The 12,998-nt window shown below is 48.3% G+C and overlaps 1 protein-coding gene across 1 annotated transcript; it reads right to left on the bottom strand.

Annotated features, from left to right (window-relative positions):
* Window positions 1–6,502: 6,502 nt before the first annotated feature.
* Window positions 6,503–10,439, bottom strand: LOC142892508 (E3 ubiquitin-protein ligase TRIM8-like). The gene is made up of 2 exons (XM_076032725.1): window positions 10,378–10,439; window positions 6,503–8,502 (listed from the first exon to the last, which is right to left on the bottom strand). Exons 1-2 carry the CDS (start codon window positions 10,437–10,439, stop codon window positions 7,539–7,541), a joined length of 1,026 nt encoding a protein of 341 aa, XP_075888840.1. The 3' UTR covers window positions 6,503–7,538.
* Window positions 10,440–12,998: the final 2,559 nt, after the last annotated feature.

Raw genomic sequence — 12,998 nt, 5'->3', positions numbered from 1 at the left:
GCCTCCCTTGTGGTAGTGTCGTAGTTTCTCTTTTGGCGCATGGCTGCCTTCGCCAGTTGGTCCCTAGCGAAGGTGTGTGCAGATTCCATTCGGTCCTGCAGCCTCCTGGTCTGGAATGGCAAATGCCTCCGGCCACTTCGTAAAATAGTCCATTACTGCCAGAACATAGCGGTTCCCCCGCTCTGTGCGAGGAAAGGGGCCCATGATGTCTACAGCCACCTTTTCCATTGGTGCACCTGCAGGCTGCTGCTGGAGCTGTGCACGTGACCGGTCCAGAGGCCCTTTGTGAGAGTAACAGGCATCGCAACTGCGGCAGAAGTCCTCCACATCCCTTCGCTGCAGGCCCCAGTAGAAACTCTGGCGCAGACGCCGGAGAGTCTTAGTAATGCCGAAGTGTCCCGATCCAACGCTCCCATGGCAAGCCTCCAGCACCGCTGTCCTCAGTCCCGTAGGAACCACAACTTGCCACCGGTCCTCCCCCGTAGATGGGTCTCTCCATGCTCACCGCAGCACCCCCTCCTTCAGCCGTAGCAACTCGAATTTGGCCCACAGTCCCTTCGTTGCGATGGAGAGCCCCGTGATGTTGTCCCACGGCGGCCTCTCCCCACATTCGAGCCACTGTAGCACCGGCTGCAGATCAGGGTCATTCTCCTGATGCATTATCCAGTTGGGTACCTCCATCACCTGCAGCAGTCTGCATGAGGGCTGGGTTGGGTTCTCGAGCTGTGTGAGCTCCTTTTCCTTCTGCTCCCTCCTCTCGCAGTAGCGGCAGCCCTACTCAGCACACGGCCGACGAGACGGCGCATCTGCATTAGTGTGCTGCGTGCCTGCCCTGTGCGCCACAGTGAAGTCGAAGGACTGCAGTTCCTCCAACCACCGGGCCACCTGCCCCTCCGGCTCTTTGAATGACATCAGCCACTGAAGGGCAGCATGATCAGATCTTACAACAAAGGATGCTCCACACAGGTAATACATAAAGTGTCTGACAGCCCTCACTACAGCCAGGAGCTCCCGCCGAGTGACGCAGTAGCGCCACTCACTTTTGTTGAGGACCCGACTAAAGTAGGCCACCACCTTCTCCCCCTCCGGACCTGCCTGCGACAACACAGCCCCAATCCCCACATTACTGGCGTCCGTGTCCAGGACAAAAGGCAGTTTGGAGTCGGGTGGAGAGAGAACAGGGGGTTCAGTTAGGGCCCTCCGGAGGGCGTCAAACGCCTGCTGACACTCTGGTCCCCAGCTGAACACGCAGCCTTTCTGCAGCAGTTGGAAAAGTGGTGCCGCAATAGATGAGAACCCCCGGACAAACCTTCTGTAATAGGAGGCCAGACCCAGGAAGCTCTTCAGTTGGGTCTGGTCTGCCGGGGTGGGCCAATCTGTAATGGCACTGGTCTTCTCCTCTAGTGTGCCAATGCCGTCAAGGCCCAGCTTGTGGCCGAGGAACTCAACCTCTCTCCGCAGGAAGTGGCACTTGTCAGGGTGCAGCTTCAAGCCTGCAGCTGCCACCCTTCCCAGTACCAGTCGAAGGGAATCCAGGGCCTCCTCACACGATCCCCCGTGGACGAGGAGATCATCTAAGTAGACAAGGCACTGCTGACGTGGGACTCCATCTAGGACACTGTCCATCAACCTTTCAAAAGTGGCTGGAGCATTACAAAGCCCAAAACTAAGGACCTTGAACTGCCACAACCCTCTGTTGGTGCAGAACGCTGTCTTTGGCCTCGAGTCCAGCAACAGCGGGACCTGCCAGTACCCACTCCGAAGATCCAGAGTGGAGAACCAGGAGGACCCCGCTACCAAGTCCAGGGACTCGTCAATTCTAGGGAGAGGATAGGAGTCCTTTCTGGTGACCTTGTTTAGCGGCCTGTAGTCCACACAAAACCGCATCCGTGTGTTGTTCTTCTTGGGAACCATCACCACCGCAGATGCCCATGGACTGTTAGAAGGTTCGATAATACCGGCATTTAGCATCCCCTCTAGCTCTCTGTCGGCCGCCTCCTGATGGGCCAACGGAAGGCGCCGTGGTCGCACCTTGACGGGGTGAGCACCCCCAGTGTCAATATGGTGTTCCACCATGTGCGTCAACCCCACCTCAGATTCATTAAGGGCGAAGATGTCTTTGAACTCGAGCAGTACCTCCCAGAGATTGTCCTGCTGCTCTTGGGTTAACCCCTCACAGTTCTTAGCCCAAATGCCCCTCACCGCAGAGATGCGCCCTTCTTCTCCCCCCTCCCCAGGCGACTCGTTTCCCAACTGAGCGGTGGCATCGGTGGTGTTGGCTACGGCCACGGCTGGTCCCACACGCTCAGAGCTGGAAGTCAAATGCGCGCATTTTCCCCCCGGAAGGGTCAATGTGCCCTTCCCCAAGTCCAGGATGCAGCCCACAGTGCGTAGGAAGTCCAGGCCGAGGATGCACTTGTCCCGTACATCCGCGACCCATGCAGCAAAAAGAACAGTCTGGGCCCCCACCCTGAACCAGAGCACACACCTCCCCAACATCGGTGCCAGGTCACCAGTCACTGTCTTCAGGTGCACAGTTGTCGCTTCCATAGAAGCCCCCTCGGGAACCATGTCAGGCCGGACAAGCGTAGCATTGGACCCCGTGTCCACCAGGGCCGTGCACAATGTCCCCTCCACAGTCACTGGAACATGGCAAAAGTCACCTACTTGTGTCAGCCCACGGCAATGACTTGGTTTGGGGGAGATGATAACGGCGCACGAGCAGTTGATGTCAGGGCCCGTGTACTCTCACCTACATGGGCCCCTGGTCGTTTCCCTGCTGTGTTGCAAACCTTGGGCACTGTAGGAGCAGGTGTCCGGGTTGTCCACACCCCCAACAGTTCTGCGTGCGGCGTCGGGGACGTGTGTGTGACGGCCCCATCGGCCCCATCGGCAGGGCAGCCACTTGTCCTGACTCTCGTCGTCCTCCTGGGCCCCCAGCCTGACCACCAGGCACCGACACCACTCTCACAACAGGCGGATCCTCAGTCACACCGCCAGCTCCAGGGCTTCGTTCATCGTGGTAGGGCGGGCAAGCAGCGGGTGAATCCGGAGCTCTGCGGGGTTGAGTGCCTGCAGGAACTGATCCCTCGCAAGCTCCACCTGCACTGCTGGTGGCATGGTGTTATAGGCTCGCTTGCACATGTACTCAATGTCATTTGCGAGAACAGGAAGAGGCTCGCCAGGTCGCCTGCGCCTGTTGTGGAATTCAGAACGCAGTAACGCAGACTGCCCGTACTGTCCAAAACGTCTCTGGAGCGCCCCCACCAGGGCGCCGTAGTCACCCCTCTCCTCCCGACTCAGCAGCAGCAGACATGAAGCAGCATCCTCGGTCAGGCACAGGGCGAGTTGGAGTGCTCTGTGTTTAGCATCCCAACCCGCAGCATCTGCGAACAGTTCAAACTGGGCGGTGAAAACCTCCCACGCTGTTTTGCCATTGAATTTCGGCGTCTTTACGCTCACCGCAGTCACCTGACACGCAGCGGCGGCACTCTCGCCGACATGACGCGGTGCTACTGATGAGCCAGAACTGGGACCGGGGCGGGAATGCTTAGCCCCATCTTCCGCCAAGCCTGGATCCACCTCCGATTCCTCCTTCTCTCTCTTGATTTTCACGTCCATCCCCGCAGTTGTCAGCGATACCAGCGATAGCAGTCGTCAGCCTCACCTCCGGTGCTGGTTCGAGCAAGTCACTTCTGACACCAATGTGACGTTTTAGTATTTGTCAAGAACCAAGCGTTGTTGTCGGTTTAACAGCTGCTTTATTGTAGCTCCGAACTTGATGGATCCAACAACCCGAACCGGAGACAAGAAGATGTTTTCCGCACAACTTCCTCTAGAAAACTCCCTCCCACCCGTGTGCCCGCCCCTTTTCCCAGGAACCCCCCTGCACCTCCTTAAAGGCACCTTACACAGACCCAAATGACATAAACACACTTCAAGAACGTTACAATACACAAGCACACCCATTTTCTAGCACCCTCTGCCCTGTTTTCAAGCACACCATATTCACCCATGCAGCTATTAACCTCTTTCAATGAACTCCAAATGTATTTCCACCAGTTTCATGTAAAAAATACAGTCTGTATTTGTAGAGCACATCATCATCATCATCATCATCATCATCCTTCTTCTTCTTCTTCTTCTTCTTATTATTATTATTATTGTTATTATTATTATTATTATTATTATTATTATTATTATTATTATTATTATTATTATTATTATTATATCCACTGGAAACCATACAATCATCCAGTGCAGTCAAACAGAAAATTGCTATACAGTCCTATTTTTCTATGCCTCCATGATAGTCAGAAGTGCTGTTTTGGTTAGAAAGAATCACATGGTTGATGACGTACAAACCAGTGTGCTGCTTCATGAAGTATCGAAACCATTGGTTTGGTTGTCTCGACTCAGAGCTGAGTTGAGCTTTCGAAGTCAATTGAGAATTGACCGACTGGGGTTTGGTTTGACGGTGTTGCATTCAGTACTAAATATTCTATAACATTTAAAATCAATTAAAACAGTTGACGTAAGTGCCGTAACATGCAAATTGGTGGGAGTGAATGAGGAATCACGGTGTGTAGATGTTAACGCTACTCAAACAGCTTAGATGAAAAAAGGGAGTATGATTTGGGTTTGTGGTACATTATGACAATCTTGGACTTGCAAGACTGAGGCGACAGTTCGATTCCCATCAATGCGTATTATATATGTGTTATTTAGCTCATCTATTCTACATTTTAAATAGATCACATTTGACATCTGACCTACTGAACACTTACTATTTAACATATTTTTAAACTATGGGCTGTTTAGTCTTGTTTTAGGATATAATATAATTCATTGCACAAACTGTCAGGCTAAGTATAAGAGCTATAGTCTGCTACAATCAGTCGTGCCAAATAAGAAACATTGTCTTTATTGTTCATTTTTATTTTATTGTGTCAGCATTGAACCATACAACCATGCAGTGTTGTCCAACAAGAATGCATGGCGAATCAAATCCCAAACAACCTATGAAACAATGAACACGTTTCCATTGCACTTCATTTTATTGACCACTTGATGACCTCCTCGAGCACCGTGTCATTGAAGCCTCGAGTAATGAACCATTTTTTGAATCAAGTGTCGAAGCTTCAACAAAGCCTCGATCGGCCATCACTACTCCTATGATTATTAAGAATACTAAATCACAGGAAGTGCTGAGAATAATCAAGTTCTCATCTTTTATTTCAGACCTTAGAGATGTCTCATACTTACAAAACAATGGAGCAAACAAGAAACTTATTGCGCGGTCTGCGGGGAGTTTTGACGCAAATTATAAAATAAAATAGTTGCTGTGTGTTTGTGTGTAGAGGGAGGGGGGGCGCAAACTGTTATTAAGTTATTAATTATTAACTACTGTTAATAATAACTACTGTTATTATTTATACATATATATAAATATATATATATATATATAAACAGTAGTTATTAATTAATAACTACTATTAATATTTATACATATATATTAATATTAACATAAGTTAATATGACATTTCAATCACAGAGTGATGAAATGTTGTTTTTATTTTTCATTCAGATTATATTATATTATATTATTTTTAGAAATGACGGCACATTTCAGCTCTACCTACTAATATGCTTTAAATCGCAGTAGATTCCATCTGTGACGGACGTGAAATGTTTGCCAGTTGAAATGGTGCATGCACGACGCATATTAATCTCATGTCATAAGTCGGGAAATATCGAAAAAGTCTTGGTTCATAATCGCATGCGCGACACACATCGGGAACCCGTCAGAAACCGTCTCATAAATCCACGCGTGCAGGCATTGCGACAGTGGTAAAGGAAGACCAAGGCTTTGAAGTTTTGATTGGTTGTTGTTTTTCTTCTTCGTCTTCTTTTTCTTCCTCGTCTTCTTTGCTTTTTTTCAATAACGTTCTCAAAGGAATGGGAGGAAAATGGTTGTGCTTGAAGTTAAGTGAAGTGAAGTAAACAAAAAATGGGGGGATTATAAAATTGCGCAAACCTCGCATATTTTGCCCTGAGAACCTCGAAGACTGAACTCAACCTGGAGATCCAGTTGCCACCACGGTGAAGCCGTAATACGTGAAGAAGTATGTAAAGATTTAGTTGCTGAACCATCTGCAATTTCAAATATATAAACCGTGGTGCATTGAATTGGAGACAATGTTCAGTTTATTGGTGCAGTTTGGACAAGAGTTGAAGCTCACTTTGTGTTAATTTAGGGTTGATGAAATATGACGTCGCTAAAGGCCTAGGCTAGAAATGCATATAACATAATATAATATAATAGAATATAACAGTATATTATATTTGATATTATTTATTAATATAGCATTATATAATCACTATATATGAATTCACATGATCATGGGTGTTATGATGCAATAAAGTAAATACAATGTGAGTCAGTAATGTATCCATTCTCGACTTGTTCTGTAAAATAGTGGTGTGTTGAGCCAACAAGCAGAATCAAAAGACCAAATTCTCTCACAATATTTACATGCATTCATCTGATTGTTGACAAACGGATCAACAGTCAGAAGGTTGATCAGATGGATGAGTTGTTGAAAGGTCAAAGGTCAGGGTGGAAAGGTCCAGAGTGGAAACAGACCTCAGCTGTGTTTCCACAGTAATAAAGTTGTCATGTGGACTAATGACACGTTATTAATCTGTGGGTTGAATGGGCTGCAGAGGAAGAGAAACAACGTGGCACAAACATCCAGCAGCCGTGGAGACAAACATCAGGTGGACAACAGTCACCAGGAGCACAGACAGGAAGTGGTGTCCAGGCCCCGCCCACCCTGTGATTGACAGCCAGAGACACTGGGCAACAAACGTGAAGACAGAAGAAGAATCAAAGGTGAGAATTCAGCTCAGAGTCTCTGTGACGACTTCAGTCACACTTTCATCAACTCAGCTGAAGAACCTGGAACAACAGCAAGTCCAACATGTAGCGGCTGAGTGAAGGAGGTCTGGACTCTGTGGAGGAGCTCCATGGTTCCAGAGACGCTGTAGAAGGACAGAAGACCTGCTCTGTGGTCCAGGTACACTCCCACTCTGGAGGACCGAGGACCTGAGACATCAGTGCTGATGCTGTTGTGACAAAACCCATATCCACCTGGGTAACAAAATAAACGGCAGGATTTGTCATTGGATCCAAATATACTTTCCTCTGACGTTCCTGCTCTGCTGATGTTCCTGTAGGCCACTGCTACACCAACCCACCTCCCTCTCCACTCCACCTCCCAGTAACATCGTCCAGTCAGACCTTCTCTACTCAGGACCTGCTTCCAGTCAGTGAATCTGTCTGGATGATCACAATAAGACTGAACTTCCTCCATGCCTGTCACTTTTCTGTTCTCCTCAGATAATAACAGATGTTTGTTCACTGTGTTTGGATCCAGAGTGATTTGAAGTGAACATCTGAGGAAGTCCTCTCTGCTCCTGGGTTCTGGTACCTTCAGTAGAACATCAACATTGCTCACTGTCCATGAGATGTTTGTCTAAGTCTCCATCAGAACTTGCTGTATTTCATCTCTCAGCTTGGTCACAGCTGCTGCCACGTCCTCAAAGTATCTCAGAGGACGGATCTCCAGGCTGGAGGAGTCTGGAGATGGACCGAGTGCTGGCAGTGAGGAGAACCTGTGGAGAAACTGGCTGTGGTCCAGTGCGTGTGAGATCTTCTCGAGCTCAGCATCTCTCCTCTTCAGCTCCATCATCTCCTGCTCCAGCTTCTTCTCAAGCTCTTTGACTCCACTCACTGCTGCCCCCTGTGTGGATCTGACCTGCTGCTGCACCTCAGAGCGTCTTTTCTCCAGCAGACGGATCATCTGGGTGAGGATCTTCTCGCTGTCCTTCACTGCTTTATCAGCAGAGCCGTTGATGGACTCCACCTCCTTCTGAAGCACCTTCAGGTCTTCCTCTGTGTGCTGGATCTTCTGCTGGATCTTCTGCCTGGTCTCCTCCAGCTCTCTCTGCCTCTCAGTCCTCTCTGCTGCTGCTGACACTGTGTCGTGACCTTGATGTTCATCTACACAGCATAAACCACAGATGATCTTCTGATCAGTGCGGCAGAACATCTTCATCACCTCATCATGACGAGGGCAGATGTTCTCCTGGAGCTGCTGGCTGGGTTCCACCAGCTTGTGCTTCTTAAATGTTGAAGACTGACGATGAGTCTGGAGGTGAGAGTCACAGTAGGAGGCCCGACAGTCCAGACAAGACTTGAGGGCCTTCAGTTTCCTCCCAGTGCAGACATCACAGGCCACATCTCCAGCTCCAGCATAGCAGTGATCAGCAGGAGCATCTTGGAGTCCAGTCTTCTCCAGGGTCTCCACTAGAGCTGCTAACAGGGGGTTCTTCTCCACGACAGGCCTTGGTGTGAAGGTCCTCCTACACTGAGGGCAGTTGTAGACTCTCCTCTCCTCCTCTGCATCCCAGTGGTGTTGGACACACTTCCTGCAGTAGCTGTGTCCACAGGAAGTGGCCACCGGATCCTTGAGAAGATCCAGCTGCTAAGCTGCTGTAGGCTTACGCCGTGGAGGGAGATCTTTCGCTCCCGTTACAGGGATCGTTGCTCTGTGCAGGCGGAGCCTTTATCACTCTCCTCACCCAATCAATCTTTTACTCTATCCACTCTGTCCAAGCTCTCATTATGCTTTGTACAGTATGCTCGATATGCATGATACTGCCGCAGTCTCTGTGTCCCCGGCAGGTGATGACCACTGCACCAGGAGCTGGATTGTGCTGTCCTGGGGGTCTTGCTGTCATCGCTTCATCCCACCACCACGCTTAAGACCTGGACTTGTCCTATCGGCAGATTGTCCATCGAGCTAGGCTCTTGCCTGTCTGCCACCCTGGCTCACTCTGCTCCTTTCTCTCTTTCTCTGTCTCTCCTCTATCTTCTTCTACTTCACCCCAACTACTCATAGGCAGATGATGGCCCTCTGGAGTCTGGTTCTGCCCTAGGTTTCTTCCCACAGGGGAGTTTTTCCCAGCCACTGTCGCATCTTGCGACTTGGAGAGACTTGGAACAAAGGCTGCCTCAATATCAAATGAGGCTGGGGTCTGGAGACCCCAGAGTCAGAGGAGGACAAAATCTGGGAGCGTCTGCATGTGTTCTTTATGTATAAAAGGACTGGGTCAAGGGACAGATAGGAGTCAGACTTCATGCCCTGACAATACTTTGTTGTTGCCAAGGTTTTGAACTTGGCCCAGAGCTCTGTATATTTGTATCCTGAATTGTTTATTTACTAAAGATATATTTAAATTGGCATTCTTCTCCTGAGACTCTTCATTCAACAAACACGCGGATCAGCAGCACGACACAAGGAAATTCTCTGATCCAACACGAACTAGGACAACATTAAGGAACAGAAAGAACAAAAACGAAACAGCTAAGCCGCTAGTAACTACATTACATTTGCAAGTGTGGCAAGGTGCAGAAGGCCCGGGCGGGCTTCGAACCCCAGACTCCCGGGTAATAGCCATGCACGCTTAACCATTCGGCCAAAGGGATATCCTCTTGGCCAAGTAGCCAGGGCGCATGATCAATTGGAGGCATAGTGACAGGACCGCCACTGTCACACAAGCATATTGAGCCGTCTTAATTATAGTGTATCACATTATACGTCCAAACACATATCGTTCTCCAAACTATTTAGTCTTTCCTCAATACATCTATTTCTATCCGTTTGCATAAGCACAGTCGAAGCCATGGCTTCTCCCTCTCACCTCTCCCCTGTCCCTCCTCTCTCCCCTCCCGTCTTTTCTTGTTCACACTGCCAGATGCTTAGCTTCAGCTCGTCCTCAATTACAGAGTCAATGTGTATTAAATGTAGTGCTATGTTAGCGCTTGAGGCGAGACTTAGCCAGCTTGAGGAACGACTTCGCTCCTTCGAGCATAGTAGTCCTGTAGCTAGTAGGGTTAGCTTAGCTGGAGTGGGGCGTTCATTCGCTAGCGTAGCGTCGGAGTCTCTAGGTCCCACTAGTTCCCCTCCCTTCGCGGCTCCCAAGCAGCCGGGAAAGGTCGGTTGGGTGACTGTCAGGAGGAAGCGTAGCCTTAACAAGCCTGCCGGGCACCACCACCATTCTCAGCACCAGGCCCCCTCCGTCCATGTCTCGAATAAGTTTGCTCCACTCAGCAGCACGCCGACTGAGATTGACACTCTGGTGATTGGCTCGTCTATAGTGAGGCATGTTAACCTAGGACAGCCATCGGCCACAGTGAAGTGCATCCCCGGGGCCAGGGCAGGCGATATTGAAGGGCATTTAAAGTTAATGGCTAAGAATAAACGGAGAATTAGGCGGACTGTAATTCACTGTGGTTTCAATGATGCACACCTGAAATCGTCCGAGGTCACTAAGTTAAACGTAGCTTCAGTTTGCGCATTTGCTCGGACCATGTCGGACGAAGTAGTTTTCTCTGGCCCCTTGCCAAATGTTAGGAACAATGAAATGTTTAGCCGCATGTCATCTTTTCTTGGCAGAAAGGAGTCAGTCTGACTCCGGCGACGGCCAGGACTCGACTCCAGAGATCTCTCCATCAGATCTCTGTACCAAATGTCTTGTTCTTCTTTTCACTAAAACTTGTTAAGATTTACTTGTCTTCTATTCTTCATTAAACGAACACGCGGTTTGGTAGCAGGATATTAGATAAAGGAACCAAACCAACATATCCTAATCTCTTATAAAACAGATATGGAACACCTATTGGATACCAGTGTTACATTCTGCCTCTGAGTCACTGGGCCTATATATTTTTACCAATAGTAATTAATGCTGTTGGGAGTGCAGGTATTCCCCCAATCACACACTGCTGAAAATATAGCTTGTGTGAAAGCCTCCCTAATGAAGAATGGGGAATCACTAATAAGGTGACATGTATGGTCACTGGTGGTGCTCCCAATATGGTTGCGTGTGTGAGAGAGCTGAAGCTTCGGAACCATATTTGCATTGCACACACAATAAATCTGACAGTGAAGAAGGCACTTGACCAGAACCCTGTGCCCTCTGGCATCCAGGCCAAAGCAAGGAAGCTGGTTGGCTTCTTTAGAAGCAGCACCACTGCTGAGGTACGGTCATTCCCTTTATTACAATTTATAATAACACTAATAGTTTGTCTGTGTTCCTGCTGCAGTGATTTAATGGCGTACTCATCTGTATCTTTAAAGGAGAAGCTTACACAAGTGCAGCTTCATGTGGGGATGGCAAAAATTAAGCTAACGCAAGAAGTGGAGACCAGATGGAACAGCACATATTTGATGCTACAACATTTGGTGGAGCTAAGGGAGCAAGTCGGTGCAGCGTTAGCTGGGCTCAACATGTCATGTCCATGATCACGTCAGATATGTAGTGGGGTAAGGTTGATCGATTAATTTCATTCATTCATTCATCTTCTATACCCGCTTATTCCTATTTAGGGTCACGGGGGTCTGCTGGAGCCTATCTCAGCTGTCTTAATCGATCAAACTCACAAAGGAGTGGAAACGGACATCAAAAAGAAATGAATAATTTTAATATTTAATATGATTTGATCGGGGCACCACCTGCTTTTTGGTTGTTGATGTCAGCAGGAAACGCCAGAATCAGTCTCAATACCGTCTCCTTAACGGGGAGTTCTTGACGATACGCTGGGATTTGAACCACACCTTAATAAATCAGTCAAACAATGAGATCAGGCTTAATGTGCATTTATTTGTGTAACAATAGATGGTTCACACAGAACAGTATGACATGAATGTGATCATGGAGACACAGTCAGCAACAGACTGTGCATGTGTGTGTGTGAGAGGGAGAGAGAGAGAGAGAGAGAGAGAGAGAGAGAGAGAGAGAGAGAGAGAGAGAGAGAGAGAGAGAGAGAGTAAGTAAAGAAAACCTAAACTTGAGCTAAAAGTAACAAAATAAAAGAAGAAATATAAAAAGAGTTTTGTTTGTCTACTAGACTTGTTGTGGCTAAGTCTAGCAAAAATGATTTGGCAGTTATAGGTTACACTGATGCGACACCAGACAGTGAGTGAGTGATGAGGGCTTACGTTGGATGAGCTTCTTCCAAGGAGGTCCTGGGAGGTTGTACTGTACTGTTCGGGTCCGGTACCGCGCAGGGAGGCGTTTTGGCATCAGAGTAGAGTCTTTCTTCGTAACCAGTTGTTATTTTGGTGATCAGACAAATTACAGATGGAATAACAGTCGCCTAATTGTAATGTGGAAAACTGGTGATGGTAATGATAGGGATTATGGCAAAGCATGTAACATTGATATGAGGAAAACCGCCGTGCAAAGTTTATTCAACTTTTGATCGATCCCTGAGGGGACACTCTTGCTCCATCTGAAGCTTGAGAGCATACAGGCTTCCTCAGATTCAGATTCAGATTCAAATTTCTTTATTTGCCATTGTGTAAAACACATAGGAATTTGTTTTGGCAATGGCATGTGTGCATTTCAGTTCTTTTTTCACATATATATCAACTGACAGACATACACAGTGCAATGAGGAAATAAACAAATACCATATATATAATAATATATATATATACATATAAAGTGCATGTTGGGATCAGTAGTGCAAGGTATTTATATATTGCTGGTGATAAGTGCAGGTGTCACTGGAGGGGCAGAGGGAGGGAAGCCAGAGTCATTGAGCAGCCTGGCAGCTGAGGGGAAGAAGCTCAGTTTATGGCGAGCTGTAGTGGCCTTCAGCAGCTGCATCCTTCTCCCAGAGGGGAGCAAGGTGACGAGTCCGTGACCAGGGTGGGAGGGGTCGGCCATGATCTTCCTCGCCCTCCTCAGTGCCCTGGAGTCGTGCAGGGACTTTAGGGAAGGCAGGGGACGGCCAATCACCCTCTCTGCAGAACAAATCACCCGCTGCAGCTTGACAAGATCTTTAGCAGCTGCAGCGGGGAACCAGGTGATGATGGACTCGATGATGGCCGTATAGAACTGGGTCATCATGGCCCTCGACAGTC

The sequence above is a fragment of the Nelusetta ayraudi genome, unplaced genomic scaffold (assembly GCF_046127955.1).
Source record: "Nelusetta ayraudi isolate G7.1 ecotype Tasmania unplaced genomic scaffold, CSIRO-AGI_Nayr_v1 ptg000034l, whole genome shotgun sequence".
Classification (NCBI taxonomy): domain Eukaryota; kingdom Metazoa; phylum Chordata; class Actinopteri; order Tetraodontiformes; family Monacanthidae; genus Nelusetta; species Nelusetta ayraudi.
This window is presented reverse-complemented; position numbering and strand designations above follow the sequence as displayed.